The sequence below is a fragment of the Phoenix dactylifera genome, chromosome 9, assembly GCF_009389715.1.
Source record: "Phoenix dactylifera cultivar Barhee BC4 chromosome 9, palm_55x_up_171113_PBpolish2nd_filt_p, whole genome shotgun sequence".
Lineage (NCBI taxonomy): Eukaryota > Viridiplantae > Streptophyta > Magnoliopsida > Arecales > Arecaceae > Phoenix > Phoenix dactylifera.
The window spans coordinates 6,014,898-6,042,018 of record NC_052400.1 but is presented as its reverse complement, the minus strand read 5'-3'; the positions used below and the strand labels follow the sequence as shown (position 1 = coordinate 6,042,018).

Genomic DNA, 27,121 nt, shown 5'->3' with positions numbered 1-27,121 from the left:
TCCTTTTCACACTAAACTCAAGTTTCCGGGTCACTAATTTTCTATGCTACCGTGTCTAGATCTTAATCTTTATATACATGATTGTTGACCCAATAAATTGATTTTGATGAGTACAAAATATTTGAGTGTGATACCAATGATTTTGTGGAGTAGTCAATATGTTTTATAGAGAGCTCAGTGAGTTTGAAAGGTTAGAAATGCATGAAGAAGCCTAAAAGAACAAATCTCAAAGTTGGAAAAATATTTGAAGTATTTTGAAAGTTTTTGTAGTGGAGAAGTCAATCTTCAAACCCCTGGAGTCGACCCCAAAAAGCCACAGGTTGAAAATAGAAAACAGTCAAAAACAATCCTTTCATGAGTCGACTCCTAAAGATCACGAGTCGACTCTTGAAGATCACAAGTCGACTCCTGAAGAATTTGTGTCGACCCATCTACGCTTGACAACAGTAATGGCTAGTTTTCTGCATAAACAAAACATCCATATTCGCTCTCAACGGCTAGAAATAACTCTCCAACAACTTTTCAAGCTATAAATGCTTCCAAATTGAATTAGAGAAGATGGTGAATTAAAGAGATTGAGTGGATGAGGCAAACAAAAAGGAATACAAGTGAACACTTCTTGGGCTTCAATTTGAGGATCAATATGATAAGTGACCATCCAAAGCATCCTCCCACCTCAGAGTGAGCTTCTAAAGATTCGTAGATAGAAAGCTTCAACTCCAAATCATTGAAATCCATCATAAAATCAAGAGCGAGCAAGAAAAGAAAAAAGAAAAAGTGCTGAACTCTACGCACCAAGATTCCAATTTTTAGAGCAATCAAACTTGAGCTTCAACGGCATCAAGCCAACCTTTGTAGAGGTTATTGTGTATTTTTCTATCCTTGTTTAGTGCACGAGATTAGAAAATTTCGTGTAAAATTTTTGGTGTGGCTGACACCATAAAAATTAGTTGGTTTGTAAGGTTTGGTTGTACTTGTGAAATAACTAGGTTGCGGTTGATTGCCCTGAAAAATTGACTAGGTTGATTGTGAGCTCGAGTAAAATATTCAGTATAGGTTTTAGTTGATAGCCTGAAAAAATCAGCTGGGTTAATTGTAATCTCATGTAAAACAATCGAGCTGTAATTTAAAAAAGATTATAGTAAAATTCATTATAGTAAAATTCGCAAGAAGGAAGTCTTAAAGAATGAACGTAGGTGTAGGGTTGGCACTAAACTATTATAAATTTTTTGTGTTTGCGTTACTTATTTTTCTTGTATTTATCTTCAGCATATTTACTTATCAGTTTGCTGTTAAAGTCTATATTTTTCTATCAAGCACTTATTCCGCTGCATTATTAGATAAAGTTTTTGAAGAACCCAATTCACCCCCTAGGCTGCATAACTGAGCAACAATGACTCCCAAGTTTTAAATCTTGGACCTCTCTTAAGCAAAGAGAGGTGCCAACTTACTGAGCTAAGGATGCACTCTGTGTTATTTTACATTACTAAACGAGAAGTCTCATGTATCTCTATGTGAGATTTTAGTTCTCAAGCACTTATCATATGATTACATTTATTTGCACTTCTATTGAAGTACTGCAATATGCACCTTCAACATACCTCAAATGAGCAACAAACTAAAATTCTAGTGCAAATCAAAAAGGATTGAATTCGACATCTCTATGTTGTACATCCTCATGTACATGGTCATTATTCAAATTAAATCTTAATGAATAACTAATTAATTTCTCTTCTGCCAAACATCTTGTTTCTTAATCATTAATAGTGAAATAGATTATTCAATTATATAAGATATGAATTAAACAGTTTTTGCTGTTATAGCCTTCTCAATCGTGATATGATTTCTGGTGCAATTCCTCTTATTCTCTAATAAAACCTTAGTGCTTGTGTGTGTATATGAGCCATCCATGGAGAAAAATAAAAAAATGATGAAAGCAGGGTTTAGGTTTCTTTTTCTTTCATTGTTGATCAATTGATGAATTAAAATTGAGAAACATAGCCTCTATTTATAATAATAAAAAGATCCTTCCTTACACAATTCAAGTTGGATTTCTCTCCTAGTTCGAACGGGACTAGCTTTCCAAAAATAGATATAACTAATAAAATAAACATGAAGAAACTAAAACCTACAAGAGGTAGATCTCGACTCCTACATCAACTTTATCTTCTGGTACTCTACCTAATTTTTTCTAAATTGAAAGATATGTCCGATCAAAATCTTTTTTGGAAAAAAAATCAATTTGATCGGCCCATTCAATGCCCAAATGATGGAACTTCAGCCTATTTCAAATATCTAAGAGGTTGGCATTATACTGTAGATCTCAAAAATTTACTTGATATGAAGAAAAATATCATCTTGATCGTATGTCGTATGATCAAATTATAGTCTTCAAAAGTTTGGTATGTGATCCCGCTTTCCAGTGTCGTAGATTTGTCTCTTGAACCCTATCCATCCCTATCAATCGCAAAATTGATCCACATCAAATCTGGTGATCCTCCTAGATTCAGACCCTCCATGTCTAGAGGATTTAGCTCTTACTAAATTAGAATTGAAGATGGAGAAATACTTACTTCTTTGCCTCACGGCCGATCCGCTTGGATTTATTTAGAGATTGTTTTCGGCCTTTCTCTTCTTTCTTAGATGGTAGATCCTTATATCCAGACTTGAGAAATAGCTTCGCTATAGGAGTTGCTAGTGCTTGTGTTAAAGATATCACCAATCAAGACACAATCTTGGCGAGTTGGAAAATCTTCTCTTCCAGTTTTGTGAGACGTCCTCTCATCTCATTATCTATAGAGGTAGAACCAGCAGTCATACTCATCTTTGTCTTTTGATATATCTCAAGCATCGATAGCTCTTTTTTGGATTGCTGATATTGTTCACACATTTAAACTAAAAATTAAGTCTTCTATAGATGTAGAAGATAGAGGTTCTGATACCAACTTGATTTAATTAGGGAGAAGAAAGAATTTTCTCAACTTGCTCAACTCGAATCTCTTAAAAAAAAATAGAAAAGAAAAATTGGTGAATGTAGGGTTTAGGTCTCTTTTTCTTTCATTGATGATCAATTGATGAATTAAAACTGAGATATACAACTTTTATTTATAATAATAGTGAGGTCCATCCTTGCATAGTTCATATCGAATTTTTCTCCTAGTTTGAATAAGATCAGCTTTGCATAAATAGACATAACTGGTATAAATAAATATGAAAAATCTAAATAAAAAATAAATCTCAACTCCTACATCAACTTTCTGAATTAAAAGATACATCTAGTCAAAGTCTATCATAAAAAGAAAATTTTTGGTTTGACCAGGACATTTCAGGGCCCAAATGATAGAATTTTGGCCCGTTTCAACCTCATTTGGAGTTTCAACTCTATTAAGGGTTGGTGCTACATTGTAGATCTCAAAAGGCTACTGATATGAAAAATGATCATCTCAATTGGGCATTATATGATCAAATTATAGCCTCTAGAAGTTTGATGATGATTGGATTTCTTGATGTTCTTGAATCATATCCAACTTTACATGTAGTAGCTAAAGTAATCCATATCAAGTTTGTTTATCCTCCTAGATCAATATATAATATCATGATCAAGTTACACCTCGTATAATTTTTATAGAGTTACAACATTTTCTTTTGAATTAGATGCTAAAGGATGCACATCGATGATCCAAACCATTGGGTATGATTTACCACCTCTAAACTACTTATATATCAAAAATTATGTGATGTGAAGACCTCTAGCCTACGTATCAAATGATTTTTCTCATGCTATTTAGACTATCCAATTTTTGACCACTTTATACATATGCTATAGAATTTTTGATATAAAAGTAATTTAAAAAAGATATGACAAATCCGACAACTCAAATCATCGATGCGAAGCTCCATCATCTAATTCAAAAAAGTATAAATTACACCCGATGTAATTAGAACTTGATCACCGTACTCTTCCTATTACATAAATACAGATTTGGGGCTTGAAATTAAATCTGCTATCATGGTGTTAAATCAATTTTATAATCCTTTGATCAATATCTAGATTGATGTGACTGATGCAATATCACTTGAGTTTAAAATCTAAAGACTTAGAAGACATGGTTTTGATAGCTAACTTGAACATGGTTATTTCAAAACCACTTCATTTTTTTTTAAAAAAAAAAGACAGTCACCCATTAAATTTCATTAAGACAATAAAAACCAAAAGCATCATTTATTAAATTAAAGTAACAAAGAACTCAGGATTAAGTTATAGGCTACTCAAGATTTTGAGTTTATGTATGATCAACTCAGTAATAATTTGTCCTATTTTCTCTCTCAAAAATTATCCTATTTTTTGAGTATTGAATTTACTGAAACACCAACATCGTGGCATCTGTGATGGACGTGGCTAACTCATCCACTAAGATTATCTGATGAGTTGTCATTACATCAGCTGTCAATGTTTATAATATAAGATTTAGCTGCCGTGTGATCGTTTTCCCTTAGGAAAAAAAAAAAGAACTGTGTATCAGGAAGACTTTTTGATGGAAAGAATCAACATGGACGTATTTATTCAATAACAGCGTCAAAATAAAAAGGCGCCTCATATTCATCGAGCCGTGCAAGAGCATTTGTTGCCATGTTCGTTATAGGGATGCATAGATTGTGGTAACTAAGCATGTCACTTAAAAAGGAAGAGCCATGCAATAACATCTCCTAATAAACAATGAAAACACTCAAAAGTAAAATTAAAATTGTAAAAATTTTTGTTTTCACATGATAATTTTATGATTAAAGTTCGCCGTTTTGATACCCGACTCCGTACCAGTGCCATACTAGCACAGTATCGATATGATATGAAGATTTTTAACGTACTGACATTCGGTACGTTGCTCGTACCGGATACCAGTACCGAATCGGTATGCTATCCGTATCGAATACCAGTACTAAATTGGTACGATACGTCTATACTATCCGGTTCAGACTGGTACGGCGTATACAACATAATTTCTAAAAATAAATTTTGCACAAAAACCCACCCGATAACCGATTTTGCAAAAAAGAAAAGTTGGATTTTTTGGTAAAAAATGCATATTTAAAGGTTTCTAGACAATTTTTTCCTTGATCTAAGCAGGACATAGGCGACGCACATCAAGTTACCACAAATCCATATGCGCATATGTAGCAAATAAAAAAAGAAAGAAATCCAATTTCTTTCTTACAAAATCAATAATTAAGTATATTTTTAATGCAAAACCGTCTTTACCAAGGAAAAAAAAACCCTAAAAATTTGAATTATTGGGGATTTACTACAAGGAGCATCGGATGGCAAGATACCAGCCTCCATAGCTACAATTTAGACTTATTGTGCAATCGCTCCTTTTATTTTACTTTGGTGGTACAATTTGAGGAGATAAAATAGACGGGGTGAATGTAAATTGACTCAAAATAGGTGCCTTGCAACAAGGTCACAACTTAAAAAAGATCATGATACTCAACTAAAATGAGATCCAGATCAAACAATACATGTTTTTCATTATTATTTTTCTAGAATTACCACTCCATCAGTATGTATATATACAGACACACATCCCACCCAACCAAACAAGAGTCCAGTCCTGAAAATCAATGCCTCAACAAATCAAACCATCACACAAGCTGCAAGAAGCAAAGAAAAGGAAAAAGAAAACAAACAACATGAAAGGATCATATCGACACACGGTATCCATGCAGAATACAATCTGTACTCCTTCCCCAACTGCACACGAGTACAACAAAGACTAACATGTGAAGCATCAGTCCTGCCCTCTCAGCTGCGCATCCGCTTGCATTAGATTGCTGCCTTCTGATTCGTGTCTCTGTACAGAAACCTCACCGATTTCTACTTGCCCGATCCGATTACCCATCTCGAGCTGCCCGAGCCAATACTTCCGGTGACATCTCCCAGCTTCCACTTCTACGTCCCCAACTCGGCCGCCTTGGGTGGAATGCTGCACGCCCTTCGAACCTCTCTGTTGGGAGGACCTCCCTGCTTAAATCAGGGGATACATCACCAAACCCACCATTCTTGTCATCCAAAATGTTGGTGTCACTCAAACCTGCTTGCAAATCATTAACATCCATCCCAGTCGTTGCTTCATCCCATGTCACAGGCTTCCTGCCCATCTCAAGATCGCCTACCAACTTCCCCATGTTTGGACTAATAAAACCTCCGCTCGGTGATCTTGTCTGTAATCCCCGTTGGAGTGGTGCTCTTGCCCGGAATTTATTCTTTGAAGGAGGAATGCTTGTGAAGAAAATTTCTTTGAAATTCGCAACTACTCCTCTGTTGTATGGGTTATCTCGCTGATCATAATGTTTTCTGAAGTTCTCATATGTAGTCTACAAAGAAAGAGAACAAATTAGCAAAAAATTAAGAAAAAGATGTTCCTGACAAAAATGTCTTTACAAGGGAATTCTTGGAAGGCAAATCAATACCTGGTTTGTACTAATGAGATACAGATGGAAGACAGACAGACCGCCAACAAACCACACGCATACAAAAGTGTAGATTATCAAAACAATGGAAGCTGGAGTTTTGATCATTGCCCTCCAGATAGATGTTTGCTCAGCATTCTTGATTCTAATTATATATACCCAGCAGAAGCCGAAAACATACAAGCAGAGTAGAGTTGTTGAGAAGACAAACATATAAAAGAATCGGTAGTTTCGCTGCATCAAAACATAAAATAGATCAGTGATTAGCAATATGACAATAAGAAGGTATAGCACTGGATCAAGCCAGCGAAAATAACAAGCTGTAAAAAGCTCATGAGGTTAGTAGCCAAAGGATAGCCAAAATGGATCTGTAATGCTATGAGCATAATTTTTTACATTCAGGCCATCTATAATACAGTTGTCTTCATTAGACTAGTTTAAAAGCTGACCTCGCTAGGACAATAGAAAGAGAAAAACACCAACCAAGTATATATTGATGACGTTCATATAACTACAGGAAGGATATAATTACAATATTGCAAGTTATCTCCTGTCTCATAAATTCCTAATTACTCCTTTTCTATTCTAAAGTAATCATACACTTGACTGTAGTTCTACTAGCATAACTTTATACTTATGCCATCTGAACTGCTATGCTGCCAGCTGTTCTCATTAGACTAGCTAAAAAGCCAATCTCGTTAGGACAATAACAAAAGAAATAAGCTGATGACTATAGAAAGGAAAAATTCACAATATTACAAGTTCTCTCCCATCTTTTAGATTCTCAATTATTCCATTCTAAAGTTATCATATACTGGTAAATTCCATATCAACATTGACAATAGAGCTTAAGTATTCATATCTAAAACTTACGAAACTTACAAGCCCTACGCATTGCCCAACCCATGGGCAGTGGTGGTCGAAACGTTCCACACAGTTATCGCAGATTGAGCAGTGAGAACAGCGAGGAGGTCGATAGAGCATGCATGTATCACAGTATTTGATCTTCACAGTGACCCCATTGACAACAACTTCTTTTATTCTAGGTAAACGTAACTCTGGAGTTTCATCATCCCCTAGTTCCGCATAGTCTTCAGGTTCCGGAGGATGTGCACTACGAGGTATTATACCCGGATCTCTACCAGATGTGAGAAGTAGAAGAGTTATATCCTGAAACACATAGCCTGAATTAAATTTTTGTTTCCTTAAAACAATAGGTTATAGCATTGAGCACAAAAATATATCATCATTGAATAAATTATCGTGTATTAGAATCAATCTACAAATAAAATGAGGAGGAAGTTTTTTATTAGATACTCAAACTTAGCTGAGTCTTATTACTAACCTAGAGTCGCCTCAGTTTATGTTAATTTCATCTTGAAATCATCAGCAAACATCCAGTCAAAGTATTGCATATGTAGGAGAAAAAAGAGAAGACCCACCAGAATTAAATTACCCAGAACCAAATATTGGGGATGAACCTCCCATGAACCGAGAACCTCTTCCAAATAGAGGAAGGTGTGACAACTGGGATTAAAATTATAGTCACTGATGATATAACATAGTATAAAATATATGGCTCCTTCGATACATTTGAGTCCGGGCTCACGGGAGGCAAAATAATTCATATTTTGATCTACCAATTACTTGCATTTCACAAGCCATGAAAATCCCAGATAGTAAACAAGATATTTAACTTGGAAGGAAGATATGGGCATGAACTCAAAAAATTCTAACAAGTCAATAAGGTTAATACTCAGAAGCCTGTTAGTTAAAGTAATCTGTTGCGGGGACTATATGGGTTAGTCAATAGGAATAAAGGCAAAAATGACCAACATCAGGAAACATCAGTTACACAAGGCATGTTGTTTTGAAAGTCACAATGGCCTCTTTTTTTCCAATTGACAAAGTAGTTGGTAAAAACTCCATTAAAAAAATCCAAATTTTAGCAGAAGAATAGTACAATTTTTTATTTCCACTTCCATCTTGTAGAGCAGAATAAACTGTGCTATTTACCTGGTATTTAACTAGGATATCTACTGTATGAAACAAGTGAAAATCACAAGATGGGCGAGCAAGCATAGCAACCATTTCTCATGGGGCAATGGGTGAGAGAGGCTCAAAGAAGTAACTAAGTTCCATTTCCAACTCCATCACTGGCATGCATCTTAAGACATGATGAATCCAGGTTTAGATGAAAAGCCAAGCATATGACAACTTTTGTTACTTCAAATAAGTTGTCTCAAAAAGGAATTTCAAAGCACTTTCAAATTTATGCAAGGACCAGATTGCAGGTTTTTTTTTCCATCGGAAAACAAGGAAGAAGACACAAAGATTCCTTGCTGACAATCTTGGATGCTTGGGCTGAATTCAATTTGAGAGATGTTTAAACATAAACTCGTTTGTCATTCCCATAGAGTTGTTTTCAGTAAAGCTGAAGAACTAAATATAGATATAAAAGAATATTTACAGGCTTCTCCTGAAATTTATTGTAATAAGTCTTCATTAAAAACACCATAAACACATTTGAACAGAATTGACACTGATATTTTCAGTACTAACTTCAAGTAATTTAGGCAGCTGGAAAACTGAATGAAACAAATTATGGCAATAGTATGAACAATTTGCTGGATGTGAATAAATAATATAGTAGTAATGCAGAATCCATTTTCTGCCAGTATTTCAGGATGTACTGAGAATATCATTAACTTATCTAAAACACAGCAGCAATTTAGACAATCAAGCACAGTACATAAAGAAAACTTGAGGCTTTCCGGTTACAAGCACAGGATTTACTTAAAATAGTCAACTTCTGAATAATATGGAAAATCCTTTTCTTAAATATCAAATACCACTATGAGATTATTTGCAAGTAAAGCCTAAATAAAACCTTCAACAAAAATTTGGAGAAAAAGCATAATATATAAACATGACAAAATGATACTCACATATAATGTGAATGCAACCGCTACTACCATTATCGATATTCCCAAATGATGAGAAAAACCATCCATTAGTTTTCTGCCGACAAATACACAAAAAATTGACATAGGTGCAACAATGAGGAATATTGTGAGAAACAATGACCTCACGTCAGGCCCAAAGACGAACCTCCCTTTAAGAAAAAAAATCTGCAAAACAAATGATCAACCCCATTACTGATGAATACACTATTAATAACCCTGTAAATATATGCTGCATGTCCTGGTGAGGAGGAAAATGGATATACTCAAATTTTATAAAGTCAAAAGTAAATCAGTTTTATTAAGGCTTAACTACTGGAGCATGCAAAAGTCAAGTTAAAGAAAGAGCATTCCTTGAATAGTTACAATAGCTAAGCAAAAGATTTTCTTAAATTGAGGTAACAAAATAACATGTCAAGCTTTGATATAAAGTGGATAGGTGACAAAAGTGATAAATATTCTGGTAGATTTTCTCCTAGGGTTGTAAAGTCAATTCAAGGACTACCCAAATACTCAGGTTTCGCTCTGATCCCCATCCAACTGGCTTTTTAGAAAGGTAGAATCTATGCCCATTCAATCCAGCAAATACGTAAATATTCTGGTAGCTTTTCTCCTAGGGTTGTAAAGTCAATTCAAGGACTACCCAGATACTCAGGTTTCGCTCCGATCCCCATCCAACTGGCTTTTTAGAAAGGTAGAATCTATGCCCATTCAATCCAGCAAATACGATAATTTGTTGTCTATCGAGAACCTGGACATGACCATCATGGTAACAAAATAGACCAAAACAGAAACATCTACAAACTTTTCTTTATAAAAAAAGGAAAAAAACTTCAAATACATAAAACAGAAACCAAGTCTACAAAACTTCCAAAGTCTAATTCAACAGAATTGCTTCTTCTACAGTTGCCCAATGAGTTATACCAATTGAGTCTTAGTACACAACTCCCGAGATACTTCTAACCACAGTTGGCTTTTTCCTTCTCCCTCCTAAAGTCAAACCCATCCAATACCATACAAGGAACCTTTTTACATTATTGATGATTGAGGAAGCTTTCTTTTTGAATAGGCTGAGGATTTGCAAGGTAATCAAGTCTTCTTATTGTTTAATTCCACTTGAAACTGAAGCGTTTCCAGACTTGTGAGGACAAAAATAAAACTCTGGACCACCCTTGAGTTTCAATAGATAACTATAGTGTAACTTCATAAGTCTCTGAAAAAAAGTAGAGTTGCTCATTGGACTCTAGCCTCGTTGGAAGTAGATATCAAACATTAAAAAAATCATTTCTCCTCTTTCTAACAAGTTTTCTCTTGTAACAATTTTATGATTCTCAAAGCATTTGTTTTCCAAATCCAAGTTACCAGAAGTTTGACTCAGTGCAGAGCAGATTTGGGTGCTGGCTTGGGCAAGCGGATCTTTTAAAGAAAAGAGAGGAGAGGATTCTTTAGGAAGCAAGTGGGAGGACAGGTTTCCAACAAGAACCCTAAGGGGTATGACAGGCAAAGTAGAAGCTTGTTGCTACCAATTTTCAAATTATTCCTACTCGGCCGGACCTTCGGCAACCAACTTATATTAAAAAAGTAGTACAAAAATAGTACAAGTAGAAAATAAAAGATTATCATTCTACCTCATAACCTTCTAAAATGTCTATGTGAAACTATTTTTCCAACACCTCAAGTGATTTCACCAGGTCCCCAACTTGATATTACATCAATTTCATTTAAGTCTAAAGACAACCTAAACCTTTAGTCTACCAAATTGGTTAGCCAAAATGCCCATGCCCATTAGATACCATGCAATCAATGAAAGATTAGAAAAATGAGACTCCAGTGAAGTGTTAGCAACTAAAAGTGTAACAAAACTATCGTCCTTCCATCACCAACATCTCACCGCAATCCTGACCTTAAACAAGACGCCACTAAAATAAGCCCCTTCGAGATAGAAGACATCTTCTAAATAGTTTTTATTGGGAAAAATTTAACTACTGTGCAGTATTAAAAACTAGTGAATGGTGACATCTCCTAAACTAGATTTATTTGTCAACACTTAGTCTCTGGGAGCATATGTTTCCAGAAAAAGGAGCAAAAAATTACAATTAGCAGATGTGAAAAACCAAAAGAAATAGCAAGGAACTCACTGATTTTCAGCAATAAGGTTTACAGTAATTTATTCCACAAGTCAAACGTTCATCATTCGTTCCATTAATGGAAAGAACTAGGAGAAAAAGTAAATAGAGAAGTTGCAAATTCTAAAGATCAAATTAAGGTGATCGATACATGAAAAATAGGTTTGATCAAAAGGCTGCTATGGTATGATACATCAATAGAACAACAACTCAGCAAGAAAACAGATTAGTTTGGGAAAGCAAGAGCTAAGGTTGCAGATGTGAAGTAGAGAACTATAGGAGAGAGGAGAAAAAAATAGTAATTCATAGCATAAGTATAGATATTGCCAGGTTCTACCATGTCTGGCCACCAATGTATCTGCAAGAAATAGAGGAAGATTGGTTGCAGAAATGCTTGTATCAAGCTTTGGATAGGGAAAGTAAAAGTGAGGGAGAAAGAAGGAAAAGGAGGAAAATAGGAGGGAAGTACAAAAGGGGAAGAAAAAAAGAAGAGCTTAAGGAGAACAAAAGTACTCCCTCTTAGTTCTATTTGCATAACTATACAAATGATTCATTCAAGAAGAGTGAATCTGATACAGAGGGGGGGTTATATATTACATTGGGGAGCGTGACTGATCTCAACCTTTCAATCATTATTCAGCCAATGTACTATTATGATTTAGATTACTTTTCAAAACAGTATGTGATAACCTGATAAGAGATAAAGGCCCCCCACATCATTAGCAGATAACCGCCTTCTTAGTTAATAACAAGAGTATCTCAGACGTACTTTATAAAAATCAATGAAAAAACAGATTGGACAATATAATAGAGCCCATAAAGAAATGTATTTTATAAGACGACTTTGCTAAGATCACCTCAATGTTAGTGTTAGACATCCAATATGACCAGCAAAACAGCATCAAACTTGTTGGTGAATCCAAAAGTAACAATGATAAAAAAGGAAATGGAATTGATAGCTTTCTTGATTCCAAGCCACAGTTCACAACCACCCTCAGTCAACCCATAGTCTTCAATTTCCCTCACTACATACCTTCATTTAAACCTAACAAACCCAACCCCCTTCCTTCTACAGCCTCTCAACTCCCTCACTCCCTCGGTCCATTCAAACCACCTCCATTAACCTGTTGGTCCTATAAAGAATTTGGAAAGTGAGGCAGTGTTTTTCCCTTTCCTCCAGCAGGGAAGGAAGGGCGCAGGAACTACAGAAAAGGTTGATGTGATGACCATGAACAACTTTTACCAATGATCTATGCATTCTATGTTAAGAGTATCAGGCTGCTTTACCTCCATTCTGCAAAATGCACATATGATGTGAGATCAACACCAAATGTTTCTAAAAACTGTAACAATCTAGCTTCGACCCACTTACCAAGTCGCAGGAGAAGACTGAAGGAACATGCTCATAGCAAAGCTCCGCTTAAGTGTCATAACCAGTCAAGGGCAGCCACAAGCAGGCTGTCAAGCTTAACCATAGGCATCATCTCATAGTCAGCCTTGGTGCTACTAAGGTACTGAAGAATGGAAGCACTTACATACCCTTTCCATAATGATGCCACTCATTTGCCTCGGGCATGCTTTTTCCTAGTGAACTCATACTCCCCCCCCCCCTCTCTCTCCCGCGCCCAGTTTTCTAATAATGATGCTGCTCATTTGCCTTGAGAACTCTCTTTCCTAGTGAATTTAAACTACCTCCACTGATCTCTCTCTCTCTCTCTCTCTCTCTCTCTCTCTCTCTCTCTCTAATTTTCTATAAGGCTCTTGTACCATATATTTGCTTTTATGGAGAGAACGGAAAAATCTGAGCATATATTGACTTAGGAATTCTCCAATCTTCTATGATTCTTCTTTATTCCTTGTTCTTGTTCTTCATATTTCTGGTTCAACAATTGTTGATGCCAGTTTTCTAGTCAGATGTCCCTAAAATCAACAATGAAGTTGCACTAGCAAAGCATAGCTATATAAAGCTATTTTCTTTTCTTTCTAATACATAAAATTTAGAATTACAATATTTTAAAATAAGAATCCACCTTCAATGAATTTATCCCAGTCAATATTCACAATGGGAGCTCATATCCAAAAAGCTACTTCTATTAAAAAGAAAATCAACCTAAAACAATAGCCTTTTCTCTTCCATAGCTTCCTCATACAATCAAGTGAGAATTCTTATTGCCCATTTGTGTATTTACTTCATGATTGATACATAAAAGTGCATGCAACCACCAACCCAAACCTCACCCTTCCCTCCACCACCCGCAGCCACCCCCCCCCCACCCCCCCCCCCCCCCCCCCACCCCCCGGCGAAAAAGAAAAGAGAAAAAAGGTGATGCCTAGCTAATCCTGCGCCTTTGTGTCATTGACTCATGGTAATCAACTGGAAAATCTAGTAATTCTTCCTATATTATTCAGCCAAACTACCATCAGAAACTAGTACGGTCAACCTTCAAATTCCATGCCTTATACCCACCATAAACATCCATATAATGCTTCTTACACATTTCCAACATAAGAAACCCACCTCGAGGAAGGCGAGGGGGGGGGTGTGGGCTGTTAAATGACATAATACCTACCACAATCACCTCAAGCCACCTTGCTAAGAGATATGCTATCATCTCATAGAACCCCTATTTTTAGCCCGCCACACTTTTGGATCAGCACTTCCTATCCATATTAACAAGACGTAGGCTCAATTATTTTTTTTGGCTATAATGCCAATCTTGATCTATTAGGATCACATATCAGATGTGGTATGAACTTGTGATTCACACAAAAAAGGATAAACACAGGGCTCAAGAGCTGAAAACAGAATATAATCCTACAAATTGTAGAGCATAAAAAATAATCATTTGGACTCAAAACAATGAAAGAACGAATAATGGGAGCCATTCCTAGTTTTGTAGCTCTCTTTAAATATTAATTTTCAAATACAACTCGAACTCTTCTCCCGAGTACTCCATATCCAAAAAAAATCCAGTTGATGTTTAAACAGCCTTTTCCTGCTCATATTTAAACACTAGATATAAATTACTACATAATTCATAACTTGTATTAGTCATAGACCAAGTAACAAAAATTTCTAGTTGTTAAAAAATTTTCTAATAATTCTTGAATTATGAAGAGTATCATGACGCTATAGACCAACAACTTTGTATTACACTAGAAATGAAAAACAGATACAAAAACAGATGGTTCAGAAAAGTTGCAATTGGCTGCAATAAACTAAAAACAAACAAAGCACTCCATCAGATTGACACACAACATCAATTTTCCAAATTGCGTAATCAATCAAACTACTGTAACTCACTATTAAACCTACTAATCCCCCTTCTCATCTCTTTTATCCAACCTAACTACAAAAGTACAAACAAAAGCACCTTACCTGATAGGATCCAATTCTATTGACAATTTCTGATTAACAAAAATATAAGTCGGTTCTTAATAGCCTTCAAACATTATTTTGCAGCAGCAAATAAGAATATTTTGAAATTTTGGCATCAATACATCTCGATGCAACAAGTACCAAACAAAGGCAATCAATAAAAGGAGGGAATCAAATCCCAAAATCCTAACTTCTTCCCCTTTGTCCCCTGTGACAAGAATACCACATTAAAACCCTAATTTTCCAGTAATAGAAACCTGCTAACAGCCCCTATGTAGACTGGCAAATGAATAAAAGTTTGCTACAGAGAGAGAGAGAGAGAGAGAGAGAGAGAGAGAGAGAGAGAGAGAGAGAGAGCAAGGGAGAAAGCAGAGAAGAGATCAACACTTACGTTGTTGGCCATCCAGACCTCGTAAACCCTCGGCGCTTTGTCGTCCCCCGCGGCCACGGCGGCGGGACCCGGGCCCCGAGGAGGCGGGACCACGTACATTCCTCCTCGACGGCGGCTCTCCTCCTGCTCCATCGCCCGCCGCAAAACCTAGATTCCCCGAGTGCACCCGCAGAGAGATGACGAAAAAGAAGGGATCTTTCCTAGGATTTCCGCTCTCTGCCCACCATGCCCTCCAGCCGCCGGCTCACCGTCAGATCCCGGTCTCGGCGCTCCCAGACTCCGGCGATAACCCTCCACCTCCTCCTCCTCCGCCGCCGCCGCCCAAACTCCGCGCGCTTTCCCTTTCTTCGACAAGAGAATCGAAAGAGCAGCCGGGGGGTTAGCGTATAGATTCGGTGCGAGGTGAAGTGTGGAGGGGGAGAGCCGGCCCATCTATAAATTCCTTGCGGTCTTTTAGATGAAATTAATGGGGTTTAACCATGTGGCGAATCTTTTCCCGGTACGATGTCTTAAAAATGTAGGGGGAGATATTGAAAATCTAATCACATCTAGTAGCTTACGTTGTCGAAGAAGACATCTATAGTATATCCCACTAGAAATTATTCCCTCCACTTCATGCACCACCGAGCTCTGCATACTATATATCATAGCCACACATTCTTGATAAGTGAGACTTAGATTAGCTGTAGTTGGTTACATGCACAATTATTATGGTACATATTGCACATTACGCGAAGTAGATCGATCGTGCCCGCTCAAGATCTAAAATAAACACCAAACAATATAAAAAAACTAATTAGAAGAAAGAAAAAATTAAAAAAATGAGCCCCACGAAAAGACTTTCTCTCACTCCTCTCCAAGAACTCTCTCACTCCTCACGACGCCACACTAAAGATACACCAAAGGTCGTTTAAATAAAGTTTATAGAGATGAAATGTTTGATTCCTACTCAAATTCAAAAACCAACACCTACTAAAAAATAAGACTTGATAACTACTAAAGGATAAGAATAGCTATCACCCACTAAAAAATAAAACTTTATCATTGCTAAAGGATAAGAATAAGCAATGATTTATAAACTTCCGTCATTGTAAAGTTTTTGCTGACAATGCCAAGCTTGTTGTGCAAATCTTCAAACCACTCGGCCGCCAATTCTTTGATCAAGATACCCACTAGCCGGTCCTTCGTAGAAACTAGAAGCAAATCAACCTCTTTATCTGCAATTTTTTTCTAATAAAATGATGATGAACTTTAATGTGCTTTGTCCTTACATAAAATACTGGATTCCTCACCAATCAGATTGCACTCTCATTGTCACAATAACAAGGAATAATATCCTGACCTAAATTATCAAGCAACCTCGTGGGCCAAGTCAACTCCTGAACTGCTATCGAAGTCGCATGATACTTTGCCTATGTAGAAGACAATGTAATAGCAGGCGCTTGTTTGAGATCATACAAAGTTTTTCTAAATTTACAAAAAAACTCAAGATGAGAGGAGTCAACAAAACTAGGAGGCTTGCAACATATAAATATCCTTATCAAGATCACCATATAAGAAAACATTCTTGACATCCATCTACCACAACGACCAACTTTTGCTTGCTGCTAAGCAAATAAGTACTCTTACAGTAGTTAATTTTGCAACTAGGCCAAAGGTCTCATTAAAATCAACTCCATACTTTTGTGAAAATTCTCTTGCTACAAGCCTAGCTTTGTAACAATCAATAGTGCCATCACTCTTCCTCTTTACCTTATAAACCCACTTACAAGAAATAGTAGAAACACTACTAGGTAAAGAAACCAAATTTCATGTCTCATTCTTCTTAAGAGCTCAAATCTTTTCTTTCATGGCATCCTCCCAAACACCAATGCCTTTGGCCAAATCATATGAAGTGGGTTCTAGCTGATCAATAATAGTAAAAGCATAACAATAAGCAATGGAAGAATAATTCCAATCTCCATACCTATCAGCTGTTTTCTTCTTTCTCTTGCTTCTCTGTAATGGTGATGGATCCTCAGGAGCTTCATATTCAACTTCATGTATTTCATGTCTTCTTATTCTCTTATAGTATGTTCATTTTCCTTAGAATTTAAGGCATGTAGTCTAGTTTTTTTATAGACTTTTATCCAAAGTAGGCAAGGCTTAAGAAGACTCTCACTATTGAGTTGAAGAAGAAGGTTCACCATTTTTTGTGGAAACAATATCTTTTTGAGATACTCAGTCCTCAGCAGAAACTAATCTAAACTCAGCTACTGAGAAATAAGATCCATCAGAAGACCACCAAGAAGAGCTTTCATCAAAAACATGTCTAGAGATATAAATATTCATTGTTTCAGGATTAATGCATCTCTAACCTCATCATAGCCAAGAAACATACATTTGACAAAATTTTATCTAACTTATTAGAGAATGCATCATAATCATACACAAAGTGTTGCCCAAAGTGACAACCCAAGAGGGGGGATGAATTGGATTTCTAAAAATTATGTTTCCTAATTAACTTTGAATTGAATGTAGCGGAATGATAAGATGTTATTTACTTAAGCTCTAGGCAATTACAAGTAAACCAGTGGAAAATTAAGCTAGAGCAATTATACTTTAACTTTAGGGTGTAATTGATCTAAAATTAACTTATAGTTGTATGATCAATTTTAATCTATGTAAATGGTAAGAATGGAGTGAAAGCTAAGCAAGTTCTAAACAATCACTTATAAATCAATAGGAAACAAAGCTAGAGATATTACACAATCAAGTATGAATGTAAGGTATGAAGCACAAGAGATAAGGCATCACTAACACAAAGATGTATAGTGATTCGGTGCACCTCAACACCTACATCCACTCCCCAAGACCTCTTGAAAATTTCACTATAATCCCTCAGATTACAGCTGGTTGTTTTACAAGCTCACAACCTAACTTGTTGTTTTTACGAGATCACAACGAACTCGGTCGGTTTTCACAGGCTCACCGACTAGAACCAATCCGACTGTTTTTACGGGCTCACAATCCAACCCAGTTGGTTTTTTCTGGATTACCAACTACAACCTACAACGTTGGTTTTCACTGGCTCACCAACAACCCTTAACCTCTTGATTAATCCCTTAATTGAATCAAGTTACAAGATATCAGAATAGAAATTTAAGACAAATACAAGCTTCTCAAACAAGCAGATATAACAATATAAACAAATGGAGTAAAGAGAAAAAGTCCTCAAATAAGTTTTGCACATGAAAGAACTTGGCTCCTTCTTTACTTGATCCTCTTCTGATTTCACACGAGGTAGAGGATCACTAAGGCAGCATACAATTGGAGAGGAAGCTTTGAGATTCACTCAGATGCTCTTCTTCTCTCTCTTTTGCTTTCAATGGCCCTTTTGTGCTTTTAGAAGGTTTCTCTTAAAATCTCTTTGAAATCTCTTCCCTATGTGTTCTCTCCCTCTTTCTTACTTCTCCCCTTGCTCTCTCCTTAATTTTATAGCTTTGGATGGCGTGGGAACAAAGATCTAGTCGTTAGAGACAAGAATAGAGCCGTTGGAGTCGAGAAAAAACTAGCCGTTATGCCTTCCAGCGTGCTCGAGTTGACTCGGCTGAAGCAGGAGTCGACTCGTGAATAGGAGTCTGCCCAGCACTGTAGCTGGAGTCGACTCGCACTGTAGCTGGAGTCGACTCGAGAATTGTAGCGCTGAAAACTACTTTCTGTCCTAATTGATAGAGACGATTCGAATGAAGTAGGAGTCGACTCGATACTGTAGCTGGAGTCGGCTCGTGAATAGTAGGAGTCGGCTCGAGCACTGTAGCACTGAAAATCAACTCTCTGTCTTTTTCTGCGGGAGTCGGCTCGTGAACATTAGGAGTCGACTCGTGCACTATTCCTTGAAACTCCAAAGTGCCATAGTCGACTTTGAACTTACAGGAGTTGACTCGAGGACTGTTCTTTTGAATTTTTCTTGAAGTTTGCTCCTCCAACTTGAATTTTTTGAACTTGAACCTTGGACCAATGAAGTGTGGCTTTCTTCCAACTTTTTTTGAGAGCTTTTGAGGCTTTCTTGTATTTTTCCAACTTGCTATGTTCCTTGCAAAACAAATTATCTTTCTTCTTGCAACAACTTTGACTTTTCCCTTCTTGGTAGCTCCTTTGGAATCGAACTTCACTGCATCCTTATCTAATTCAGCGTTACTAGTGACGACTCCTTCCACCTTACTCAGACGCGGTCTCCGGTCTCCCTTTTTGGGCACGTGCCAACCGGTCTTAAAGCCTCGATGTCCACTAAAGAAGATAGAGATCGAGAGATGTGGCACTCCTCCTAATGATTTAGAAAGACAAGACATAGCTGCTTTAAAAGGCATCGATTGACTTGAATTAGCAGGCCCAAGTCCGATGCAATACAATTATAGCTTCCACACCTATTCATTTGGGATCATTTACCATATAAAGAAAAGTCAAGAGTCAAAGAATAAATGGTGATTCAAATCAAGATTTCTCCGGTACCTTATGTCAAATCAAAAAAAATAGAGGCGAAAGATACCAGAGAAATGTTGTATCAGACTACTTGCCCCTTTGTCTTTGTCATCAGCGAAGGTAGCTCTCTCAGAAGTACTCATTTTTGATGCTTCAGCTTGAGAATTAGAATCGATGGGATCATTTCTTCCGGATAGGTCGGGTTCGGTACCATCTTATCGATTTGCGACTCAAAGAAGGGATTTTAGGAAATTCCCGGTTGCAATGCAAAGCCTGTTAATAGATCAATTCCGCCTTGGTCCCTTACCCCCCGTGCGACTCCTCGCGCCAAGGTACTTGAAATCCACTAGCCGATCTGAGACTACCAGAGCAGCACTCCCTCATTCATACAAGTTCTGCACATTCTGCCTCCGCAGTTACGCTTGCTCCCACGGTTTTAAGCCCTTCAGAAAGGGAAAGAAACTTTCTTCATCCGACATATTATGTCGAGCATTAGCGCAGAAAAGTCCTTGTTGTACAAACATTAGTAATTATACTTCAAAATTTTGTGATCATCAAAATCAATCTTTGGGTCAGCACAAAGCAAACACATCCAAACACACGAAGATGAAAATATCAGCACATTTTCCAAATAATTTTTCATATGGAGTCAATTATCAATACTTCTTAAAGGTGTCCTATTAAGAACATAAACTACTGAATGCATGCATTCTGCCCAGATTCACGCTACACATTCTTTGCATGAATCATACCGCAAGTGGTCTTAAATAGACGCATGTTCTTTCTTTCTATCACACCATTTTGTTTAGGAGTACCTAGGCAAGTAAATTGTCTACAAATGCCATATCTCATCAGATAGTTAGAGAATTTTTGAAATATATTCTCCACCAACATTGATTCTTAAGCAACCAATTTTTAATCTAAAAAGATTTTCAACCAAATTTTTAAATTGGCAAAATTTCTCAAACACTTCTGACTTTTTTCTAACAAAATAAACCCAAGCATATTTAAAGAAATCATCAATAAAGGTAATTGTATACCTCATACTGATAAGATGGAGTACTAATTATTCCTATGAGATTTGAATGTATCAACTGTAGTGGCCGAGAAGATCTTGTTTGGCTCTCGTTAAAAAGTAACTTATGCATCTTTCCATATCGGCATTCAGTGCAAATACTGGTAGTATTGATCTTTATCTTGGGAAGCCCATTAACTAGTCCCCTACTCTACATATCTTGAAGTCTGTCATAATTCACATGAGCCAATCTAGCATGCTATAAATTAGCGGTATCATGCTTAAAAGTTCGATCAACATAAGAATTACTAGCAGACATGACATAAAGCTTGTTCATTTTCCTGCCTTGAGTAAAAACTTTCCAAAAGCTTTAACATTAGCAAAAATCTCCACAATGTCAAGTCCAAATAAAACAAAATACCCTTTGTCCATGATTTGTGAAATACAAATCAAATTTTTCATCATACTAGGCACATAATAAACATTATTTACAAAAACAGAAGAACTAGTAGATGATATAAGAGATAAATCACTAATATTTTTGATAGAATAAAGTTAATTATCAGGAATAGCAATAGCATCAGAACACCCAAAATCATGTAGAAAATCAAATATCTCTATGACCAGTCAAATGATTAGAACACCCAAAATCAATAATCCAATATGAGTAAAATCAATATCTGAGACATGTCAAGAAGTAGAAATATGTGCATTCTAGTTATTAAGACAACTAGAATCAACAATACTAGTAGTGTGAGCCCAACTACTAATTTTTTTCTCTCCCATATGCTCTAAAGTAGAGGATGCAATATTAGATTGTTTGAGCTTCACTCTGCAATCTTGAATTCTGTGGCCAAATTTTCCACACCTATGACAATTCCTCTTAAATTTGTAATTTTTCTTATGATTAGAATTTTTATCCTTCTCAAATTCTCCAACTAGCCTTATTTTTGAATTTTTAAATTTTTTATTCCTCTTTTTATTTTTATTTTTACTTCTAAAAAATAAGACCTCTCCTTTTTGAGGGGATATAGTCTATGCCGTTTATTTTTATCATAATAAGAGTTTGGATCAAGCATGTCAAGCTCATCAAACAATTTCTTTCTTTTAAGAAAATATTAGGAGATTGTAAAATTATCTTATTTGAGAACAACAATCTCGTTCTCTAAAACTTGAAGCCGAGCCTCATTAGACTTCGAGTAGAGAGCAGCAAGAATTTCCATACTATTTTTGGGTCCTCTATATCTTGAATATGCTGATGATTTTCTTCATCTATATTAGTCCTAAGAATATACATAATAATTCCAGCTTCGATCTTCCATTTTTTCCTCACTTCTGCATTGTCAAGAGTTTCTGGTAGCTTCACCATATCTATCTCATTCACAATCTTTCATAAATCTTATCCGATCAAATAAGATTTGATGCAGGCCTTCTAATACGCATAATTGGTGTTGTTTAATTTTTTGATCCTAATCTAAAAATGGTAGTAGGTTCAGCCATGATGATTCACCTCTTAAATCCCAAATAGGAGTCCATATGCTTTCACTGCCACAGCGGATTATTAGAACCTCTTCAACCACACCGAGCTACGAACACAGGAATAACCAATCTCCAAGCCTATCTCTCTGATACCATATAGAACGGCATGCTATGCGGAGTAGATCGACCATGCTAGCCTAAGATAATGAACAAACACCAAACAAAAAATAGAAAAGAGATACTAAAAAAATAATTTGGAGAGAGAAAATATACTCTTAGGCCCTATTTGGGGGAGAGCTATTGGCAGTAGCGCTTTTGAAAATAGAGCTGTTAGAAGTAGAGCTTTCTGAAGTAGAACTTTTATAAAAAGTTGTTTGTTGTTTGGTAACTATATTTCTAAAGTGTTGTGGTACTTTAACATGTATTTGGTAAATAAACTGAGAAAGTACTTTTGTATGACAAAATTATTATGAAGAACATTGCATAGTATTATGCAACAGAGCATAATAAAATATAACATATATTAATATATAAATATATGATATAGTATAATATTATTGTAATGTAATATAATATTATTATAATATAGTAATACAACATTGTATAGTATAGCATAATATTAAATTATTTAACATAATATATCAAGGTATTATGATATAATATAATATAATATTATACTTATAGTATAATAAAATAATAAAGGTACAAAATATTATAATTAGTAGCGTACATTAATTTCCCATAATATAAAATAATATTAAATTATTTAACATAACATATTAATGTATTATAATATAATGTAATATAATATTATATTTATAGTATAATACAATAATAAAGGTATAAAATATTATAATTATTGGTGTAAATTAATTTTCTATAATATAACATAATATTAAATTATTTAACATAATATATTAATGTATTATGATATAATGTAATATAATATTATATTTATAGTATAATATAATAATAAAGGTATAAAATATTATAATTATTAGCATAAATTACTTTTTCATAATATAACATAATATTAAATTATTTAACATAACATATTAATGTATTATGATATAATGTACTATAATATTATATTTATAGTATAATACAATAATAAAGGTATAAAATAAGAATATAAAATAAGAATACCTTTTCTTGCACGGAAAAAAGTCTGATCCACAACTAGAATTTTTTGTTAGGGCTCTAGCAGATTTTTAGATTTATAAAAGGACAAAAGAATAACTCGCTGACAAAACTCAAAACAACTTTTTCGAAAAGTTCCAAAACGAAATTTTTTTCAAAAAGCTGTTTTTAGCTTTCTGAGAAAGCTAAAAGAGCTTTCTGAAATTTTTACCAAATACCCTTTTTCATCCAAAAATATTTTTAGAGGGCTAGAAAGTGCTTTTTGGCCCTCCAAAAGCTCCCCCAAATGGGGCGTCACTCCTCACCAAGAAGGACAACTCTCACTCTCTCATTTTCTCTCTTTTCTCACTCCACACTAAAGGAGACACCAAAGATCCCTTTAAATAGAGTTCATATGGGTGGGTTGTTTGATACCTACTCAAATTTAAAAACCAATACCTACTAAAAGATAAGACTTGATAACTACTGAAGGATAAGAATAACTATCACCTACTAAAAGATAAGACTTAATCACTACTAAAAGATAAGGATAACTATCACCCACTAAAAGATAAGACTTGATCATTACTAAAGGATAAGGATAAGCAATGATTCCCAACACATACAGCATAGGGAATAATCTCATATCTCATGTGCTATGCATTTGATTACTGATAACTTATTCCCTATACTACGTGCGTCATATTGTTGTGCACAATATCGATCACAAGCGCTCATTTCTATAATTCTGCACCAAGATGCACGCTTGATGAATGGAGTCTATAGGAGCGAACAATTATGATTGGTAGTGGGAAAGATCATGTGATGCATGCAATGTAGGGAATAATTTCTCTTGATTCCCAAAAATTTTCTATACTCTACCTATGCAGCATGTTCAACCCCATCTTTTCACAATAAATAATTTTATAAATTTGTATTATTAATAGTGTGAAAGGCTTGAAGTTGGATCAGATATAACTGACTTCAAAACAATGAAATTAATTTTCTCTATTCTTATCCTAATGTTTACTTTGTACGAAACATCATAGAAGAGTCTTAATTAATATTTTGTCTATCGATAATAAACTTTTGTTAAAAGGCTTTTTAGATGAGACCTGTTAGTATAATTTTAAGGATCATATAATAACCTGTATCAACCCATAATATTTTTCTTTATTAGCATGATCCTATATCAGTCAGTATTATTTTTATTTATTAGCATGATCATGTTAGAGTGATTTTTAGGGATCACATGACAATTTATATCAACAAGTAATATTTTTTTTAATATAATCTTTTACAGCCTATATTATTATTTTTGTATTAAGTCTGTACACGAGTATTATAACCTTTGAGATGTATCGAATATGATGGAACAGAGAAATAAAATTATTTTTCTCTCTTTTATTTTTCTTTGTTTTCTTCTTCTTCTTCAAATATTTTAATATAGTATCAGAGCCACCGATCACCTAATCTGCCGCCACTATCTCTTTCGTCTTTGTTTTGGTCGCCGTTACCATATTTAAAAGCATTGAAGACCCTATTGCCGATCTATTGGTCTCTATTTCTGGGCGAATCAACACCCGAAGATCCTCTATTTTTTGGTTGATCCGTAGATTTTCTGTTTTCTTGCCGATCCTCTATTTTTTAGTGAATTAACATTCGAAGTGCTCAACAATAGATCTACATATTCTTTATTTCTGATAGATTAATACATGAAGATCCTTTGTTTTCTAATGGATCTGCAGCTCCGTTACACCATTTTTATTTCAACTTCAAATCTTCAATTAATCATCTCTCATCACCATCGTTCGGCCCCTTTCTCTCTATCTCTAATTTTATTTACTGTCTCGAGCTTCTTCACCATTCAGTTCGAAGTATCTTGCTCTTCTTCTATGGTGCCTCCTTGTACGAGGATTGTTGACCTTCGATTGCCTTTTTTTTGTTAGCATAATCTTTTTAGAGTGATTTTAGGAATCATATAACAACTTGTATTAGTAAGTAGTATTTTTCTTTATTAGCATGACCTTATATTAGCCTATATTATTTTTCTTGTATTGAGTTTGCATATGATTATATATAACACCTGAGATGTACTAAGTATGATAGAACAGAGAAATAAAATTATTTTTCTCTCTTTTTTTTCTGCAAATATTTTAACATGTGCTTGGCTAAAGCATGTGTATTTATTTACCAAAAGAAAAAAGCTTGTGTATTTGACATGACAAATACTAGTGCTACTTATAATGCAAAATAGTTGAAATTAACCTTGCACAACTATGAAATTACAAAATCTATGTAAATTCATTATTTTATATTTTCTATATGACTTTAATAACAGAGAAAAACATTAATTGTAGGTCAGTATTTTTTTAAGTGCAAGAGCAAAAACATAATTTTCGCAGCTCTCCAAATATGCCATGCTTCTCGCATGCATTATTAAGTGCTAAAATTAGTTCTTTCAAAGTGCACATTCAGATTATCAGTTTTTGATTAACATTGCAATTAAGAATAAATCTCTCCTGCATATCCAAAACTAAATGTCGATATCTTTGCCTTGCTTTAAGAACCAATTAGATGTACAGTAACGGCCTTCAACCGCAGTATCCAATAATACCATTTGTTCCTACTTCCAATAAGATCTGTACTATTCTACAAAAGAGGAGGCTTTGAATTATAGAATATTCCATTAAGATTTTATCTATTTCTTTTTACCAAAATGCCCTCGCTTCAATCCTCCAACTTGTTGCTTCCCTTTTTCCTTTTATTCTTGAAACACCATTTTAGATCCATCTAATAGTTTGACATGCTTTAATACTTCCTAATCTCCCTCCAGATGTACCACCATTTAATTATTATTGTTATACTCTTTTTGGGTATGCTTCTTATGAGCAAGTTGTAGTATGCTTCTTATGAGCAAGTTGTAGTTCGTACAGCTTTCTCCTTCTTAAGCCTTTCACCTCTTAGCATCCAATAACTTCTTCTCTTTTGGTAAAGCAATTTAATTAGTGAATTGCCTTGACTATTTACAGTGCTAGTAGACATCATGTATGAACAACCAAGCTCCATGGTACAAGTAAAGACAATGGCAAAGTCCATATCACTAGAGCAAAGACAGATAGTAATGGATAGGAGCCTATATATTGCATTAGTTAGTGCTCTTATTGATGCAATCAGGGTTTTGTGTAGTAGAAGAAGCACTTCAGCACTAGGAAAACTTGCAAGTTGAGCAACATTATTTTCTAGCAATAGTGATATAACAAAATGACTTGTCAAATCAGCCAACAAAATGAAAACACCAGCCAATAGTAGTGCTTACAGCTAAGAGCTACATGACTAGGTTTATAAGAGAAGTATATTTGCTGAGACATGCCTATCTAAAAGATGAAGTTACTCATACTAATCCAAGAATTTGATGCAATGGTTATCTAACCATATCACTCCACTGTCTTCAGTAGTCCTACAGCCTAGCTTGCATTATGATATATGTTGAAAAAAAAAAACCTTAAATGCGCACGCGGCCAAAATCTCGGGCCGCGTGCGCGTTTGAGAAAAAGGTAACGCCCAGCGGGCGTTACGCATTTGAAAACGGACGCGTTTGAAAACGCGTCCGCAAAAGACCAAATTGCCCCTGTAAAAACCCCTATTTAAACCCCTTGATTTCATCTCTTTGAGTACACGAAAAATTTGAGAAAAATAGTGAAAAAATTCTGGAAAAAT

At 35.3% G+C, this 27,121-nt stretch overlaps 1 protein-coding gene and 1 long non-coding RNA gene across 6 annotated transcripts; one reads left to right on the top strand and one right to left on the bottom strand.

Annotated features, from left to right (window-relative positions):
* Window positions 1-1,227: 1,227 nt before the first annotated feature.
* LOC120111854 lies at window positions 1,228-19,839 on the top strand. The gene is made up of 3 exons (XR_005513257.1): window positions 1,228-1,239; window positions 14,300-14,304; window positions 19,725-19,839. It is a non-coding gene; the product is annotated as an uncharacterized LOC120111854 (long non-coding RNA).
* LOC103715312 (probable protein S-acyltransferase 7) lies at window positions 5,496-15,764 on the bottom strand. Of its 5 annotated transcripts, XM_026807772.2 has the most exons (6): window positions 15,328-15,727; window positions 9,580-9,599; window positions 9,417-9,489; window positions 7,342-7,638; window positions 6,469-6,702; window positions 5,496-6,372 (listed from the first exon to the last, which is right to left on the bottom strand). In XM_026807772.2, exons 1-6 carry the CDS (start codon window positions 15,457-15,459, stop codon window positions 5,890-5,892), a joined length of 1,239 nt encoding a protein of 412 aa, XP_026663573.2. In that variant the 5' UTR covers window positions 15,460-15,727; the 3' UTR covers window positions 5,496-5,889. The 5 variants fall into 5 exon arrangements, with proteins under 5 accessions (XP_026663573.2, XP_026663572.2, XP_026663574.2 ...); XM_026807771.2 differs by having other exon boundaries at window positions 9,417-9,599; XM_026807773.2 differs by lacking the exons at window positions 9,417-9,489; window positions 9,580-9,599 and having other exon boundaries at window positions 15,328-15,764.
* Window positions 19,840-27,121: the final 7,282 nt, after the last annotated feature.

Coding starts and splice junctions, on each gene's coding strand:
- LOC103715312 (XM_026807771.2), bottom strand. CDS start 15,459: ATGGAGCAGGAGGAGAGCCGCCGTCGAGGAGGAATGTACGTGGTCCCG. Junction 9,600..15,327: donor AGGTCTGGATGGCCAACAAC/GTAAGTGTTGAT, acceptor TTTGTTTTGCAG/ATTTTTTTTCTTAAAGGGAG. Junction 7,639..9,416: donor CGGTTGCATTCACATTATAT/GTGAGTATCATT, acceptor TATGTGTTTCAG/GATATAACTCTTCTACTTCT.